General features: G+C 44.0%; 1 protein-coding gene across 1 annotated transcript in view; it reads right to left on the bottom strand.

Annotated features, from left to right (window-relative positions):
• OTOA (otoancorin) overlaps positions 1–19219 on the bottom strand; it is a 69195-nt gene that overhangs the window by 14511 nt on the left and 35465 nt on the right. Inside the window, exons 11-22 of the mRNA XM_037144193.2 lie at positions 18952–19075; positions 17405–17620; positions 14739–14906; positions 13827–13967; positions 12753–12811; positions 12470–12587; positions 10095–10168; positions 7392–7527; positions 6077–6267; positions 4390–4483; positions 3690–3819; positions 171–358 (exon numbers count right to left, since the gene is read on the bottom strand). Of these exons, the coding sequence (XP_037000088.2) occupies positions 171–358; positions 3690–3819; positions 4390–4483; positions 6077–6267; positions 7392–7527; positions 10095–10168; positions 12470–12587; positions 12753–12811; positions 13827–13967; positions 14739–14906; positions 17405–17620; positions 18952–19075 (1639 nt within the window). The remainder of the gene's footprint in view (positions 1–170; positions 359–3689; positions 3820–4389; positions 4484–6076; positions 6268–7391; positions 7528–10094; positions 10169–12469; positions 12588–12752; positions 12812–13826; positions 13968–14738; positions 14907–17404; positions 17621–18951; positions 19076–19219) is intronic.

Below are 19219 nucleotides of genomic sequence, written 5' to 3'. Positions count from 1 at the left end.
TCCACTTCACAGCAGCCTTAAGAGGCAGGAAGAAACTTTTTGCAGTGAAATTTCCACAAGAAAACACAGTGAGAACTCCTTGAAGACCAAGCGCTCTATGACAGAAGTGCTGTGGGTGTAGTATTGGGTTTTTTCCTCTTTTAAATGCTTCTTCCCACAGCTGGCTTTACCTGTACTGCCTTTTCCTTTAGGGCCATGAGCTGAGGATGGCTGAAACCCCTGACAGCCCCCAGAAGGTCCACATTCCTGATGAATGTGTCTTCCTCCATGCAGAGTAGGTGCTGGGGTGCCCAGCAGACATTGGCTTCACCCAACCTGAAGATGTCATCCGAAGAGGGAACCTCGACTCCACGGCAACCTGAAAATAGGGAGATGCAGGGAAGAAACAGAGAAGGAGAATTTCAGGAAATGTTAGTATGTTTCTTTATTCAAATAAATAATATTCTTCTCCAGTCAAGTTTATCCATGAGAGGCAGTACAGTGTAGAAACTGACAGCGGGGATTCAGAGACCAGTTTGAATACTACTTCTGCCATTTCTTGTTAATTACCTGGTAGGAAAATCATGAAAATACCAATGTTTTGCATAGCCACATACTCAGAGTAGGGGCTTTGCAACATTACAGCTAGACTTCAAATTGCCTTGAGGGCAGCAGGAGCTGGTGGTGAAGAGTTCTAGCTATAAATTTAAAACCAAAGTTATTTAACCCTTCTGTACCTCATTTTCCTCAACTATAAAATGAGGAGAAAGTTTTTGTGAAGACTAAATGTGTTACCATATATAAAGCACTTAGTGGCAGGTCTACAGTAAATATTCAATACATACTTATTTATTATTTAAGCCACCTGCTGCCACCACCCCATATATTTAAATTTAAAACCCAGAGTTAAGGGTTCCAGAATTATGAGGAAGGATCACTCCTAAGAGTGGAGAGAGAGGATGATTTTCCCTCCATAAAAGTCATAGAGGGATTATAGCATCCCATCACAGGAGAGAGGAGAAATTGACCTGTTGCTTCTTTTGCAATAGAAGTAACTACCCATTGTGGTCTTTGAATAATTTGAAACTCACCTGATCAAACCATCTACCCATCCTCAACACAGAAATGAGATACTGTCTTTGCTGGACCAGATGTGCCCAACCAGGGGGAAAACCCAAGGCTTCTTGTTTTAAGAGAAATCCTGGACCCTCCCTACCTTGCCTGGTGCTGACAGTCACCAGCACCACCCTTTCCCAGGGTACTTCCCAAGCCCTGTGGCCATCCCCTTCTCATTGCATCTTCAATGAAAATTAACTGGACTCCAATCAAGAAGTAAAACTGGATAAGGTCAAGAGTACTCTGTAAATTCCTCAAACATCATTATCATAACCTGCTTGGAGGGGACAGAGGACCCATCCCTCTTAGACATCCCCCTCCCCACTTGCCAATGAAAGCAGATTCCGGGGATAGGACAAAACTAGAGGAACAGAATAGTTAAACAGTGTAACAGGAACTTGGTCCTATCACTGCTGTGTTTCCAGGCCTGGCACAGAACAGGTCTTCATCAAATATTTGTTGAATAAATCAAACACACACACAAATTAACTAAAATGAAACCAAATAGTAATTCTGCTAATCTATCAACTACTATAAGCATGGCAGTAATTAATACCCAGAACCACTAATGGCAACTCTGGCTACACATTGGTAACAGTATCCTCCCTGAGTGTGGAAAGACAAGAGGTGTCCCAGTGTGACAACTGGACTGTAAGGCTGTAGACAGTGGTCAACTCCAACATATCTGGGGACAAATCCAGGAGCTTCCACTTATTAACTCGGACTTTGGCCAAGTCTCTTCATCTCTCTAAATTTCAATTTCCTTGGTCAATAAAATGGGAGAGGTCATAGTGCCCACCCCATAGGACAGAGGTGAAGATGATATGATGCACGGAGTAATGATCACCCAAGACAAACATAAATCAGATCATAACATTTCTTTGTTCAATACCCCCCTGAAATCCCTACCCAAGGTAAAAGCCAAAGTCCTTAAGGTTTTTTTTACAAGGCCCTGCATGACTGGCCTTGTGTCTCACTCCACTTCAACACACTGGCCTCTCATTTCCCATCCATCTCCCATTCCTGTCATGCTTCCTTCTGTCTGGAAGACTCTAAAACTGCAAACACCCACAGGCCCTCTCCCACATTCCCTTGGGTCTTTACTCAAATGTCAAGTTCTCACTGACACATCCTTTTTCAAGTTAGAGTCCCCCACCCATACTCCTTGACCCCTTCTCTTGTTTATTTTCCTTCTTAGCACTTATCACACAACATACTGTAACAGTGGGGAATTGTAATTGTGGGAAATTGTAACCCACCCCCACTATTCTTTTGATATTGTTTATATAAATGCTGACCCTGACTAATAAGTAGATAAACAGCATGTTTTTATAAGAATCTTAGGCTTAATGTCAAAAGATGCAGACCTGGACCTTCAGGCATCCCAGCTCCAGACTTCCTGACCTTCAACTGTGGAGCCAGGATGGCATGAGCCCAGGATGACTAAACCAGGATGACGCACACTGGACCATCACTTGCCTTATGGGAATGGACTGTGCAAGTCTGCACACAGAGAACTTTGCAACCGCTCCCTTGATCTTTTTGCTCTGTTTCCCTCTCCCTCCTTATAAAAACTTCTGCCTGTACTGAGAGGTAGAGACGGGCTTTGCAACATGAGTCCCCCATCTTCCAGATGACCAGCATCTGCAAATAAACCACTTTCCTTTATATCAGCACCTGTCTCTCAAGTACTGGCTTTCATAAGAACCAGGCAGCTGGATCTGTGTTTGGTTACAGTTTTTGGTGACTCAGCCACGACAACGTGGACTCTTGTAAGGTTCAGGGTGTCCAAGCTGGAGTCCCAGCTGACCCATGTTCTGTTGCAATAGGACTATGTAATTTATTGTCTGGCTACTCCCCAACCCCAGCCATTTGAAAGGAAGCTCTGTGAGGACAGAGATTTTTGCTTTTTGTTCATACATCCCTGCTCAATGATTATTAGTTGCAGGAAAGAAAGGAAGCACTGTCTGTCAACTATGCAACTTTATTATACAAAATAATAATTGTATGATTATTACAATTATTATCAGGTATGATTAACTTTATCTCCTCCTGCTTGGCATAAGTCTGTGCTGAGTAAGTATAATAAAAATGCCTAACACTTACCAAGCATCTCCTACACGCCAGGTACTACTGGGAACATGTTAGAGCTTTAAACCCATTAATCTTCACGGTAACCTAATCTTGCACAGACTTTATTGTCCTTGTTTTACAGAAGACAAACATGGAGACACAGAAAGGTTAAAAAGCTTACCCAATCACACAGCCAGGAAGCAGCAGACCCAGGGTTCAAAGCCAGCCAGGCTGGCCCCACCCATCACTGCAAACAGCCACTCAGCCATTTTGGTCCCGTTATGTTAATCATTTTGAAATGCGTGTTGCATGTGTCCACCATTAAACCACTAGTCTGGGTAAGGCATGCAGGATGTGCTTCCAAATCACTTTACAAAGGTATAGTTCATTGGCCTATGGGTTTTTGCCTATTGCTTTGCAAACACTTCATTCAGTGTCCTAGACAAGGAGGCCTCTGGGTGCCAGCAACGCAGCCTGACACTACTGCCATGGTAGGGGTTCAGATGGCCAGAAACACTCACCAGGGCTGGAGGCTGTGCTGGGGCTCCTCGCACTTCTGTCCCGAACAGACACAAAGACAGCCCAAAGGAAATCTTTAGGGAGCGAGACCCCAGTCATCTCAGAAGCTGTTTGTTGAAGGATATCAGGAAACTGTTGGGAGGAGAGAAGGTAAATGAGGAGGAGCAAATAATAGTTAAAGCACATTAAACACAGATTGAAGTCAGAGTTTAAGCTATAACAGTACTTACTGCCTCGGGTTTTTTTTTTTTCCTTCATAGCAGCTTCTCATATTAAATCTCAAATTTAATCCCTAACCCAACTAACCTGGTCTTTATAAAGAATCATATAAAATACTCAACCTCAATAATAACTCAATGAATGCTCAATAATATAAGTACAGGTCACTTACACAGGCTGGTCATGTGCATGTACACATGGCACTGGCACATGTAAGACTTGGAACAAACACATGTGTAGAAATAGAAGAGTGGTGGCTGAGTCATAGCTCACAGGCTATGAACCTCTGTAAGCTGGCCATGTGAAAAGATCAGAGTTCAGTTTGCTGCTGCTCACTCTCCTTTTCTAAACAATGGGCATTCTGGAGTGCAGCTGGAAACTCAGAGCTCTTTAGGGCAGGGAGGAAGGCTCCAGAAAAGTGAGCTGGCAGCAAACCCAGTGGAGTATAATGAACTAAATTTTAATGATAGAACATAGAGATACCTTTGTGGCAACAGAGCTTAATTCATCTCCTGAGAAAAGTACTAGAAAGGGTCTCAAGTCCTTTGTCATCTCAGCTGTCCAGTTCTGGGGGAGACTAAGAAGAGATAATAAGCAACAAATTAAAATCATCCAGTTGTCCTTATCTCCTGGTATCCCTTTCTTTCAGAAATGGGCTTTCTTCATATGTGGAGACACTGTCGGTCACATGGGCCAACTTTCCTGGCCAAGGCAATGTGCATGTGATACAGACCGACCAATAAGAACCATCCCTAGAAATTTTGATGGAACTACTAGAGAAGCTCTCTCTCTTCCTTCTGTTATTCCAAGAAGTAAAAAGATTATTGGAGGTCATTTCTATGACCAGTGGAGATAATGAATACAGAGCTGAGGATGGGAGGAAAATTCCTGATGATATCATTTGAGCTTCTGGATCCAATCATACCTCTAGTCCACCCTAGAGTTTTCCATTACATTCAATTTTTAACTCAATAAACCCATTTTATAGTTTGAATTGAATTGTTAAACTTCTGTCATTTACATCACACTATTTCTTTCCTCCCCTTCCTCATTAGAACAGTAATGATCTGTTTCTTTAAAATACCCTAAGAGTCTTCTCTCTTATAGCAACACAAAATTTCCTCCTGAACTTGACATAATATTAACAGTACTAATACAGCATCTACTGTTGCTCTTGTAGACATCACAAAGGTCTACAGTGAAGTGCCTCACAGCAAATTTGGTGACATCTCTAAAGGAAATCTGCTCAGTTAGCAATGATAACCCCTCTCTTAGGACTGAGGCCAAATCCACTCTGGCCAAAAAGCTCCCCCCTTATCTCTTTGATTTAAAATGTTATGCCACTAGACCATAAGCTCTGTGAGGACAAGAGCCACACCTTTCTCACTAGCCACTGCATCTTTGGTGCTGTAGCAGCAGAACCATTGTCACATGCTCAGTACTATGTGCTGGGTACTGTTGTAAGTCCTTTGTGTGCATTAACTCAGTTTATTGTCACAACAATCTTATGGGGACTATTACTATTCCCATTCTACAGATGCAAAAATAAAGTACAAAAATAGTAAGTAACTTCTCCCAGGTTACACAGAGAGCAGATGACAGAACAAAATTTTAACTCAAGGAGTCTGGGCTCCCAACTCCATGCTCTTAAACACCATATAATAGTACAGTGCCTGGGATACAGTGATATCTCCGAAAATGTTTGTTGTCTAATCATTGACTCATGGTTGGGGCCTTCTCAACTCTTTGACCAAACTGCATAAAATTCTACATGGAAAGGAACAGTTTTGTTTCTCCCAGGGAGCTCTCACTTGCCCAGAGCTGACAGTGCTTCAATCATATCTTCATCATTGTCATTATTATTGTTCCATGACAAAAATAATACTACAACCTCCTTGCATTTGTAAAGTGCTATCTTTCCAAAACTACTTTCCTTTCCACATGCCATGATGTTTGGGGACAACCATGTGAGGCCTGAAGAGCAGCTACCCCTGTTCTCGGTTTGAGGGGAATCTAAGACCAAAAGAAGAAAAGTCACGTTTCCAGAGTAAATGTAAGCCTCAACTTGTTCTGAGCTAGAGACTCTAGGTTTCGAAAGCAGAAGAGCCGGGGCTGGGCTCCTCTTTGCCAGTATCCCCCACGCCTGGGGCTGAGCCCTGGCCCTCCTTACCCATGCTGCTCCAGGAGCCTGAGCCTCACTGCAGCCTTCTGCTCAGGGCTGAGGTCTGCACAGTGTCTGAGGCTGTGCAAGGCAGTGGCCCAGGCCTTGGGGGACACTCCGTGGTGGATGATAGCCGCCGGCAAGTGGCAGAGCAGGTTCCCCATGATGTCTACAGTGTACTCATCAGCAATGGAGTTATTCTGGAAGTGACAAGTGGAGCTGATGAGAATACCCAGTAGGACTCAAGATTGTGATGCTGTATAAACATGTGTTGACCCCAAACCTCATAAAAATTCTGGGATGTATATCACCTGCCCTGCCATGGACTGGTGAAGATAGCACAGGGCCTGACTTTACCCAGGGAGGACCTAATTTTACCTCTAGGGGAGTGAGTGTGGACAAAACTCGGCAGATGGTGAACACTAGGTAAGTGAGGGCTGTCATTGTTGTCGCTGCTTTGAACAGATCCCAGAGTTCAACGACCATTATAATAACAGTGCATAAATAACAAAAACAGCACCTCAAAGTCTGTATGGCCCTTGAAAGTCTTCGAAAATTTTTCTCAACACAACAAAAGGAACTAGCATTTATTGAGTGCTTACTGTGATCTGGGCACAGTTCCAGGCATTTACAGGTCTTGATTCATCATCATCTTCAAAGTAACTATAAGAGCTAAGGACTAATATTATCCCTTTTTTTAGAAGATTTTACTTATTTATCTTTAGAGGGGAAGGGAAGGAGAGAGGGAGGGAAATATCAATGCATGGTTGTCTCTCACGCGTCTGGCCTGCAACCCAGGCATATGCCCTGACTGGGAATCGAACCTCGGTTGTTTGGTTTGCAGGCCCACACTCAGTCCTCTGAGCTACACCAGCCAGGGCCTCCCTTTGTGAGATAAAGAAACTATAAGCTAGTGGCTGGGATGCTCTTCCCTATGGGCCTTAGTATTAAGCAATTCCTTGCTTATTTCATGCCCTTGATAATTTCACAAGGGAAGTTCTCTTATACCCATCTTACAGACTGAAGCTTGGAAGGGGAAGTACTTTCCCATAGCCACATAACTGATCACCAGCACACACGCATGTCTAGACCCCACACTATGTGCTGCACTCTTTTCAGTCCCCCAGAACAGTCTCTCCTCATTCAGGTCCCAGAATGGCAGTCTCCAGAACCAAGGGCCAAGACTGCCCCACCTAGTGGATCAGAGCTAGCTCTGAGACCACCTGCAGGCGGTGGTCTCAGATCCCAGCCAGATCCCCTGAGGGCTCCCAGGAGGACCACAAATACAAAGTCACTCAAAGTGTCACCCAGAAAGTTTCCTTACCAGGCACTGCTGCACTTTCCTGAGGACCACACTCTTTTTGTGAGAATCCAAAACCAAGGAATCCAGTTGAATCTTCCCCAGGCTGATCAAAAAGGGCACACATCGGGAAGCTGGGACAGAAGCCAGGTAGTTAGCCCTGGAAAGAGATGGGGAGGCCAAGGAAAGGAAGACAATGGCTGCATTGGATTACCCCTGAAGTCAGGGTCTGATGCCCAGGAACTTATCACAGGGCTGTTCTTTAAATGTTTGTTCTCCCTGTAATGTTGTAGCTCTTATGAGCAGATAGCAAGCCTCCCACCCATTGTGCTCCTCTCCTACAGATGGAACCAAACTTCCCATTGTGCTCCTCTTCTATGCCTCAGCAACACTGATCACAGAACAGTATTTCTATGAACACACGTTGAGTAATGGACCTGGTAAGGAGAGATGAGAAGAAAAGGAAAAGTAGAAGGAAGGGACAAACAGGAAAGAGAATAAAGTAGAAAGTGAGAAAGAAAAGTGAAAAGGAGAGCATGAAGAGAGCAAAAGAAATGACTTCCAATTTCCTCATTTCTAGTCCACGACTGCCCGCCTAAATTCTTGACTGTATATTCTCAACAGATGTTGAGAATATCACCCCCCAATGGGGGAGAAACTGGTTCAGAGGGAAGAAGAGACAGATTGAAAATAATCTGTTACTACAATGATTTGTCACCCATAAAAGCTCAACCCTACTCATCAAAATTATTCCTTATCATTTCTCTCATTAGGGAGAAATGAATTTTTTCTCCTTAGAGAGTCAATAATGAAATGAAGGTTAAGAAAGACTTCTTAGACCCATGTACCATCACCACTTGACTGTTTCAAAACCAAATTCAAAATATTCTTCTATCCTTTTCCCTTGCCCCCCAGATGTCACTGCTCTCTCCTTACTACTACTAAAATCTGCCCTTGCCTCTCCATTTGCAGTACCACTGTCTTATTCACATCTTCATTTGTTCATTCATTCACTCCGCAGATATCTACAGAGCATCTACTACATGCCAGCACCATGCTGGGGACAACTACAACCATGAACAAAAACTGAGGGAGAGGTCTTAGCTCTCAGGATCCTTCATCATAATTGTAGGGGAGGGAATAGGAAACACTGAAACTAGTGGACAACAGGTATTTCAGCTCATGATAAATGTAAGGAAGATAACAAAATGACTCTGTCATAGAGAATGATGGGGGGACAGCCAGGACAGGCCCTACTAAGGCAGTGCTAATTAAGCTGAGATTTGGATAAGTGGAAGGAGACAGCCATGCCAAGGTCCAGATTGTAAAAATAAGCTTCCACTGTCCCCCTCCTCCCAGCAGAGCCCCTGCATTCTGTCACACAGGCAGTGGTGATGATCTTCCCAAAACTTAAATCTGAGGGCTGTGCCCAGGACACAGCTGAAACAACTGTGCACATCACATAGCCCCTCGCTGATCTGACCATCTCTTACATCTCTGGCCTGTCTCTCTAACTACTACTCTTCAGATACATGCCTTAAATTTTTCTGAGCACTTCACTTTCCATGTCTCCTGCTGGACTGAACATCCCATGTGCCCCTTCCTGGAGTGTCCATCTTGAACTCTCTAACCCCACCTCATTCTTCAAGCTTTAGTTCGATCTCTACAGTCTGAAGAAGATATTCTCTCCTCTGTTCCCAGGGTCCATTATCTCTTCCCATAGTATACCATGTGGCTTTCTTGGAGAATCATCCTTTCCCTCTGAGTCATTGTGCTTTGGGATGGAACTCATTTCACTGTTATTTCCAAAGTTACCCAACCTCCCAATCCCAGTGATTGGGTCGAGGAGAGCAAATTGACCCAATGTAAGCCAATGAGAATCAACCCAAGTCTTATAGAGAAGAATGGGAAAAGAAAGTTTTTCTCTTGCCTGAATATGAAACCAGGAAGATGTGACCTTGGATCTGCCAGAGACCACCACAGAGAAAGAATCTGCCTGACAGAGATGCCCACAGAGGCAAGCTGGGCTAAGAGACAGATGAGATCATTCTAGCCCCTGGATCTAGCCATGTGTGAAATCTAGCCCTGGGCTTCTCAGTTACCTGAACCCCAAATTGCCTTTCATAGTCTAAGCCAGTTTGAGTTAAGATTCTGTCACTTTCAACCAAATATCAAGTTGATATTATAATTGGCTTCATGCTTGTCTATTTCCCCCCCATGAGATTGTAAGTTCTTATAAGGGGAAAATTTAATTATGGCTAAGAACCAATCCATAGTAAGCACTCAATAAATATTTTTTGAATGAATGAAGACAATAACAGCAAGAGAAGGAAGAGGAAAAGAGTGTCCATACCATATTTTAAAAGCAGGGCTGTCCCCCAGGCCTGAGCTCCCACAATACCAGAAAAAATCCCCACATCTCATATCAGCCTTGATTCCCCTGGAGCTTGGGCACAGCTGTGAGACCAGCCTAGCAGGACTCCTTCATTGGGCTGGGTTACTTTGGCTTTAGTTTTTAAACAAGAAAATTCAAGGGTCTAAAATATCTATGTGGGGCTCACAATTTAAATCCCAGTTCTCAAAGACTTCACTGTCTAAGGCACCCTCCACTCTGCCTCTGGTTACTCACAAAAACCCATGGGGAGAGAAGCACTTTGGCTTGGGAAGCCCTACAAATCCTATTGCTAGGCCAGAAAGGGGGGTGGGGGGAGGACAGTGTTCACTTACGGGAGCACAGCCAAGAGGAAGGGCTTCATAAAGGTCCTGGAAACTTCCCAGTATTTCCACGCCAAACAATTAACCTGAAAGATTAAAAAATTTCTAGGCATTTACTCAAATAATAATGAGAGCAAGCAAGATTTTGCTTTCTGGTGCCAGGCACTGCTCAAAGCACTTTATACATGTTTATTTATTTAATAGAACAACCAGTGCTGTAGGTACCACTGCCATGCTCAGTTTATAGATGAGAAAACTAAGGTAATAGAAAGATGAACACAAACATTTAAGTTTGAGAATGCTCACCACAGTTTTGTTTATAACTATAATAAAGTGAGGTATTACCTTAATGTCCCTCAGTAGGGGATTGGGTAAGTAAACTATGGTATATCCATATAACAGAATACTAGACAGCTATTTTGTTTCCACATGGTAGACTTAGATATATTAATACAGAATGATGTCCATGCCCTATTTTATATACATACACGTGTGTTGTATATAAAGTTAGAGAGAACCATGTATATTAGTGTATGAGTTCATTCATGCTGTTTAAGTTACATGTAAATATGTTTTATATACCAAAAAACTCTCAAAGTCAAGAGTCAACTCTTCCCTGCAGTTACCCCTGGAGCAAGTGGTCTCAGCCTCAGCACCATTGGCATTTGGGGTGGGGTAACCCTTTAATTGTGAGGCTGTTGTCTTCATTCTGGGACATGAGGTGGCAGCCCTAGCCTCTACCTGCTGGAAGCCAGTAGCATCTACCCCAAGTGTAACAACCAAGTGTCTCCGTATAGGGCCCCGTGGTCTCCTGTTGAGAGGCTCTGTTCTAGGGAAAATTTTATTTTCTTTCTATTTTTTATATAATAATTGTGTGTTTTTAGGAAAAATATACACACAAAAAAGGCAAGTTTTCCAATGAATTTGTATTTGAAGGTTCTAAGAACTAGGGAGAGTCCAAGTAAGGAGCTCCCCAGTTGGGACAACTGTTCCTGCTGGAATATGTAGGTCTTCCTCTATCCACTGCATCATTTACTGACTTCCCTCCATACTTGGGTGAGGCATTCCATATAGTTCCATTGTTCTCACCACAGAATTGGTTGAAATGTAAACTATAGGGCACCACCCCAGACCTCCTCTAAGAGAAAGTCTGCAAGTGGCACTCTGCAATCTGTATCTTTTTAACAGTTTTATTGAGGTATAATATGCAAAGCACTACACTGCACTTTTATGTGTACAATTTGATGAGTTTGGACACATGCAAATATCTGTGATATCACGACCTCAATCAAGGTCAGAGACATGTCCAACACCTCCCAAAGTTTCCTTGTGTCCTTTTGTTTTTGTTTTCATGAGATCATGTAACTGAGATCTACTCTTTTGAATTCTGAAGTGCACAAAACCACATCATTAACTATAGGCACCACGTTAAACAGCAGAGCTTTAGAACCTACTCATCCAGCAAAAGTGAAACTTTAGAGCAAATGAACAACTCAAGCCTTCCTGCCTCTGATCTTACCAAGTGTGAAAGAGCGTCCATAGCCATTTGGAAAAGGAAGGTTTTTGGGTTTTTTTTTTAAGATTTTACTTATCTATTTTTAGAAACAGGGGAAGGGAGGGAGAAAAAGAGGAAGAGAAACATCAATGCATGGTTGCCTTTTACATGCCCCCTACTGAGGACCTGGCTGGTAACCCTGGCATGTGCACTGACTGGAAATGGAACCAGCGACCCTTTGGTTCACAAGCCAGTGCTCAATCTACTGAGCCACACTAGCCAGGGCTGAAAAAGGAAGTTTTAAGTGAAAAAGAAAATACTCTTAGAGCGGCATTCTGTTCCTGGTCACCCCTTAAAAGGATAAGAATGCTGGATGAGGGAATGGTCTTCTCTCTCAGGAGAACATAATTTTGAACATGCAAAATGCTGTACCTTCCAATTGCATTTGAAGGTTCAAATGAGCGTACAGAATAACCAGGCTGTGGAAAATCTGGCTGTGAAGACATGGGTATTTGAAGCATTTAAAAAAGAAACTGGACAAAGCCTGGCTCAATATTTGGCCCCACATCATCACTCAATCAGAATAATCCTGGCATGAGGCACTGGCTGGTGTAGCTCAGTGGATTGAGCATGGGCCTGCAAACCAAAAGATTGCGGTTCAATTCCCAGTCAGAACACATGCCTGGGTTACAGGCCAGTTCCCAGCAAGGGACAGATGAGAGGCAACCATACATTGATATTTCTCTCCTTTTCTCCTCCCCTTCACCTCTAAAGATAAATAAATAAAATCTTTAAAAAAAAAAAGAATAATCCTGGCATGAATATCTTAAGATGCCAATCAAGGCAGGGCAGCAACTAGGGTAGGAAGAGAGAGACAGAAACAGGAAGGTACCTGGTATGGTGAAAGCAGAGAGAGGTTGTTCTCGAAGTACTGGAAATGGGCCAGGAAGAAGTCAGCACTCAGGGCATCAATGTGGGAGCATGTCACGCCTTTGACCAGCTGCCCTGCACTAGAAAAACAAGACCAGAGGCTGGGAGAAGAAAGGGTTGGGTAAGACAAGAAAGGAGGAGAAAGAGAAGGCAGAGCTGATCTGACATAGGCTACCAACTCTCCCTGCTGGGAAATCAGGCTCCAAAGAGCTGGTCAGCTCCCAGGTGGAGTTACAGTCTTCTACCTCAGGAGCTCCTCGGGCCTTCTGGTGGTCTTTGACAGAAGCTCATACAGGAACAAGGCCTGAGGGATGAGAATGATGGCCAGTGTTGATGGAGCACTCGGTCACCATGCAGAGCACATGGTGTGCCCAGCATCATGGATCCCTATGGGGACGGCACACCATAATCCCCCTTTATAGATAGGAAAATAGAGGCTTACCAGGTTCTGTCACTTGCCCAGGACCACACAACTGCTAAGTGGCAGAGCTGGGATTTGAACTTGTGGTAGAGCACTCACAGAACCCATGCTCTCACACCCATCTATTCCCTGTGCTCTAGGAGGTAAATGAGGAGCTAGCTTCTAGGTACTTCCTGTACTGTATGTAGCCGCTGCCAAGTTGAGGACCCTCTGCAGCCCCTATTTCCATTCCTACCTGGTAGTTCCTGAATATATGACATCCCAGAAAGCAAAAGCAGATGAAATGGCTTAATAGACCAAGATGGGCCAGTGAAGCCAACTATATGATTAGAAGGTGGGAACTTTCAGGGCCAACCCCTGATCTCCAGAGAGGGGGGCAGCCTGGGAGTTCAAGTATTTGCCCATGGTCAATAACAGGGCTCTGAGAACTTCCAGGTTGATGAACGTGTGAAGATTTGGGGAGAGTGGCACTTGGAAAGAACAATGGAAGCTCCACATCCTTTCCCCAAACCTTGTCTATGCGTCTCTTCCTTCTAGCTGTTCCTGAGTTATATTCTTTCATAATAAACTAGTACTCTAATGAGTAAAATGTTTCTCTGAGTTCTGTGAGCTGCTCTAGCAAATTAATCAAACCCAGGGAGGGCATCACTGGAACGTCCAATCTATAATCAGTCAGAAGCATAGGTGACAACCTGGATTTGCAAGTGGTATCTGAAGTGGGGAGAGTCTTTCAGGATTGAGCCTTAACCCCAGAGGTCTGATGCTACTCTAGGTAGGTAGTGTCAGAATTGAGTTGAACTATAGGACCTCCCAAACTAGTGTCAGAGAAGTCCCTGTTGGTGTGGGGAAACCCCTCATACACACTTCAGAATTGGTGTCAGAACCCTTAGTGTCATACTTGACTCCTCCGAAGCTCCTTTTCCTTTAGGACGGTTGCGTTGAATCCAGTTTCCCTCCTTAAATCGAAGAGAGACACTTCCTTAAAGAAAGCTCCTTGTATTTCCACAACACTGGAGGTGGCATCTCCTGCTTCAATAATCTGCCAAAAGTGACAAAAAACATACTAAGAGCCTTGTAAGACAGTACACTGAGTCTCGGGTAAAGGCCAGGCACTATGTCAAGTGCTTCTTGGGCAACAAAACCTATCGGATCTACTCAGCCAACCAAGGAAGTGGGAACTATCATTATCCCCACTTTACAGCCAAGAAAACTGAGGCTTAATGAGTAATTGGTTGATAAGTGAGATTCAAGCAGACTCTGTCTTCTTTCAAAACCGAGACTCTTCATCTTAACCATTTGTGCTACTACTATCTACAAGGCATTGACATTTGGGGCCAAACCCCTTGTGTGTGGTTTCTTAACAGACTTTGCAGTTGGAAAAGTCAAGTCTGAGAGAATAGGATGTCCCAAAGACCCTTTGCAAAATGGGAAAGAGGAACGTGGCATGACTTTGAACAATGGAAGAGGCTTTCAGAAGCACTCCAGGAAGTTCAGAATTCATTTTTAGATTGAAAAAAACTTTAAAAATATTATATCAAGTAGGCTAATTTAAGAAGTCTGCCCAATTTGATTTGCTAGAGAGAGCACCAGGGTCTTAGAAGAAATATAACATGACCCTGAGGGCTCTTTCTGGAAAGGAGGCAAGGCAGGCATCAGAAAAAGGCATTCTCCAGGCTCAGAACACTCCCCACCAAAGGCTGGGCTAACCCCAGCCCTGAGTCAACATCTCAGAGTCACAGCCCAAGCACAAAACCTCAAAACCACATATTCTGTGAGCCACATGGCTGAAGATCAGATATCTCCCTCTCACCTTGCTGAGGACACCTTGCTGCTGGGCAGGCGACAGATCAGACATGTGCAAGGAGACAGCGCTTCTCAGGACCTGCGCGAGGTCCCTGTGCTCCATGCTGTAGAAGGCCTGGGTGCTGACCCCAGGCAGCAGCACACCCATCTGGCTGACATTGTGGAAAGACAGCACCTGGGTGAGGACAGGCCAGGAGGATGTGAGGCTCTGCTGTGGCCTTTTACCTTATGGGCACTTACCAGTCCCACTGCATGCTGGGTATCATGATGGGCACCAGGGGCAACCCTGTAAGTAAGATGCTTGCTTCCCCCCCAGGCCTTCCTTTCTTCTATCGAGAAAGAGTTAAATATTAAAATAGGACACAAATGTTAACTGCTCCACTGGGGGAAGTACTTTGCTGTCTGAGACCACAGTACAAATATCCAAAAACAGTGGCCCATGCACCACAGCTGGCCAAACAGCTGTTTTTGTGTTTAATTTGAACTAGCTTTCAACATTCAAAAATATGGGGAATTTCCATAAAAGCCCACATTCTAATCTTTTTTTAAATCAGAACACCAGGTGATATGAACCCATACTGGTAACAATGGAATGGGCAAGAACTACCTCTCAGGTAGGCCCTGGGGCCCCCAGTTCACTCAGTCCTGACCCCTCTTACAGTGCCTTGAGGCAGCCATGGCTCTCATTACCTCACGTGACAAGCATCTGACATAGCAAAAGCCCCACACTCATTTATATCCAGGAAGAAATTTTGAGTTGAAATAAAGATATGTTTCAGCATATGAGTCTGATATTTTATGATAAATATGACTGTAGCTGGCACCCTATCAGAAATTATATGTTTTCTCCTCCTCCTTCGGAATAAAGATGCTAGATGGTTTTCAGTATAAACAGGGACATTCCTTGGTTCTACAAAAAGATAGTTGAGTGTTTTCCCTTAGTTTTGCTATATAAAATAGTCTCTTACTGTCCCCAAAGAAGGCAAGACTTTCAAGCCCTTGGCTTCATAGTAGAAGTCACCTGCCCCACTGTAGGCAGAGTTGGATAACAGGAAAGAAACAAGCCACTTCATTCAGATCTGGGAGAGAACAAGACAGTCTCCCTCAGCTCCCTAATATCAAATGCACCCAGATGGCCCCAGTCAAAACAGAGAAGGGCTGCCAAGCCTTCAAACTGAAGTCACCACAAGGCTAGACGAGACAAGATGAATGGGCTGGCCTTGGCCTGGAGTCAGAAAGTGAGAATGGGTTGGACAATGGTCACAGCACCTCGATGGAGGTAGTTAGCATGGGAATCAAGCAAGCAGGCTCTGAAGCCCAATGTCCTGGGTTCATCCTCAACTGTGTCCCTTTTATGTGTTCTTGGCGATTCCCTTTATACTTGGTACCTCACATGAATGACTGGGAAAGTGAAAGTTATAACTCTGTTGACCTCACAGGGTTGTTGGGAAGATTAAATGATTAACTGACTGTGCTCACTTTGGCAGCACACATAAACACTGGAAGAGTGCAGAAAATATTCACATGGGCCCTATGCAAGGGTGACATGAAAATTCATGAAGCGTTTCATATTTGGGGGGAAAGAAGGAGAAAGGTTGTCAAGGCATATGTGTGAAGGGCACATGGACAAAGCCAAAGGGGAATAGAATCAAGGGTGGGAGGTGGGGATGGGTAGGTTGGGGGTGCGTAGAGAGGGGAAATGGAGACAACTGTACTTGAACAATAACAACAAATAAACTTCATTGTATTTAAAGATTTAAAAAAAATATTAACTCACTTAGAACAGAACCTGGCACACAGTAAGCACTTAATAAATGTTTGTTGTTGTCATATTGGAATTGGTCCCATCCAATATTCATGAGCCAGTTTGCTTCCTGGGAATTAGCTATGAATGTGAACTAGAAGAGTAGGACCCAAAATGTTAAAAAAAAAAAAAAAAAGATTTATATCCTGTGAAGAGAAACCAGAGTATGGAACCCATGTTTAGAGCTCAGATCTCTGGAGCCTTTTCTACTGGGCCCAGCACAGACTAATACTCCAAGAAAAAAAGCCCATTTCCCACCCCAGGAGCAGCTAGGGCATAAAGTAGATACATGTTTCCGTGTATTGCCAAGGCCACATACAGCGGACAGAGCTGGGGATTAAACCAAGGGTATCTGGCTTCAGAGCCTATATGCTTAACTGCCTCCTTTGTCCCTCCTTTTGCGGGGACAATTCCTTCTGTGCAGTCCAAGACTGGAATAAAATAGCATTATCTCTGATCCCAGGATGAGGGATGTGTTAGCAGCCTCAACAACTAAAAACAAAATCTTGAGATGAATCTCACACTTTGCTTAACAACTCAAGGAGAGCTCACACACACTGAATTCACACTCTGAGTCACGTGGTGGTCCGGCCTCTTCCAGTGTACTGACTTCATAATCCTTGCAGTCACCTTATGGAATAGGTGCTATTGTTACCCATATTATCTTACAAATAGGGAAACCAAGACAAAGAGAAGTTAAGCCAATTGTCCAAGGTAGCAAATGTCCAGGTAGTAAATGGCAGAACAAGGAGTTGAATCCAGTAGTCCTTGGCACTATCTTCTTACTGATTGGATGCCCTTGCTGTGTGTGCATATGACTGGCCCTTGGGTGTTGCAATATTGAAAAAGCATTCAGAGCTCCAACTAACCTTCTCATGGTCCAAGTATTTGGCAGACAAGATGATGACCTGGCTCTTGGCCCAGCCTGGCACCTGGTTGAGGGTAGAAATGGCACTGTGCACAGCCTCAGGGGAGAGAGATTCCAGCTGACTGTGGGTCAAGCCCACAATCGCATCCGACAAAGAGCCCAGGGTCTCATTGAGGGTCTGGTTCTCTGTAGCAATGTCCAGGAGGTCAGTTTTAAGCTAGCAGAGAAGAAAGCTGGAATGAGGTCAATAGCAAGTGGCACAGTAGTTCCCTCTGACATCCTGGGGTATAAGGGCCCCACAACACCCTTCCCCACCCCGCCTCACCAATGGGCGAGGAACTGCAGCCAAAGGGAGAGAGATTCCTACCATGCCCACAGAATGAATCACCCCACTGAGAATACCACCTGTGCTAGCTTTGACCTTAATGTCCTGCAAATTGATTTTGTGCTTTATTTACATATTAACTTGTTACTAGTCAACCTTAAAGTATGGCAGACAGAAATTTCATCCACTTCACCCATAACACCACCACACTCTCAAAGTATCTCTTTTTCCTTTTGTGACCTTGAACTCTACCACTATACATATAGCTGTTTTCCTTTTATAAAATACCCAGGTGGGGGGGTGATGATAATATACAAACTATATAAAAGTAATTCCCAGTGGTAACAAAAAAAGTAGGTCTCCTTGAAGATCTTACATCATACAAACAACTATGACTAGTAATTGGATGTACATAGATTTCTAAGACCTCTTATGCCTTTCTAAATATGTACTTTATAAATAAACTACAGTGCATAGTTTTACATAATTGTAATATCAACAGAAGTGCACTTTTCTATATTTTTTGCTTAAATTGATGTCTTGGAAGTTTTCACATTTCTGTAATCACCCTAAGACTAATTTTATTATGATATGCCCACCTAGCTGTAGTCAATCATGTTTCCCAATTGCTTCCAGGTTACCTCTTATAACATGACCTCTGCACAAAAGAAAGAAACACAAGCACAGTTCATGTTTTAACACCTGAATTTGTATGAACAATATATGTATTCTTTTTAGATGTTGTATACTGTGTTCCAGGCAGTATTCAAATGGCCACTGGGAGGCAGCAGAGTGAAGTAAAGGAAGGAGCTCTCCCAGCTCTGGTACTCCCAGTTCAGCCCTTCCCCTTCTCTGGAGCTCGGCAAGTAAAGCAGTGGACTTAGAGCAGTGTTTCTCAAAGTGTGGCCTTTGACCAGCAGCACCAGCATCACTAAGGAACTTGTTAGAAATGCGGTCTTGGGGCCTACCCAGCCCTACTGATTCTGAAGCTGCATTTAAAAGCCCTAGGTGACCTTTATGCCCCCTTAAGTTTGATGTGGCTGCTCTGACAGAATTTTGATCTGTACCAACTTCTCCACACTGTTTTGTATTGCCTCTGCTCTCGGCGAACCTAGATCCTTATTGACCCTTCATGTTTCTCTCAAAGGCTGGGCAAGACTGTTCTCCCCATTTCTCTGGCTAGTAAAACTGAGGCCAAGGCCCAGGCCATATCCCATCTGCACCTTCTGAACATCAGCCTGAAAGCCCTGCAGATGGCTGCACTTGATCATCTGGTGAAGAAGAACTTGGGCCATGGTGGCGTCCAGCAGCTCCAGGTCACTATAGAAACAAACCAGCAGCCCGAGCCTGTGTGAGAAGACAAGGAATTCTTGCAGAAGGTGCAGTGACTTGGGCAAGTGACTTGCTGAAGACAAGTAGTGGAGCTGGGACTTAAATCTAGAGCCATTCAAGTATGTCACCTCTCCTCCTGGGGCAGTAAGGGACACGAGA

Source organism: Artibeus jamaicensis, unplaced genomic scaffold (genome assembly GCF_021234435.1).
Source record: "Artibeus jamaicensis isolate MK-2021 breed Jamaican fruit bat unplaced genomic scaffold, CSHL_Jam_final contig_700, whole genome shotgun sequence".
NCBI classification, from domain to species: domain Eukaryota; kingdom Metazoa; phylum Chordata; class Mammalia; order Chiroptera; family Phyllostomidae; genus Artibeus; species Artibeus jamaicensis.
The sequence above is the reverse complement of the archived record's forward strand: the minus strand, read 5'-3'. Positions and strand labels throughout refer to the sequence as shown.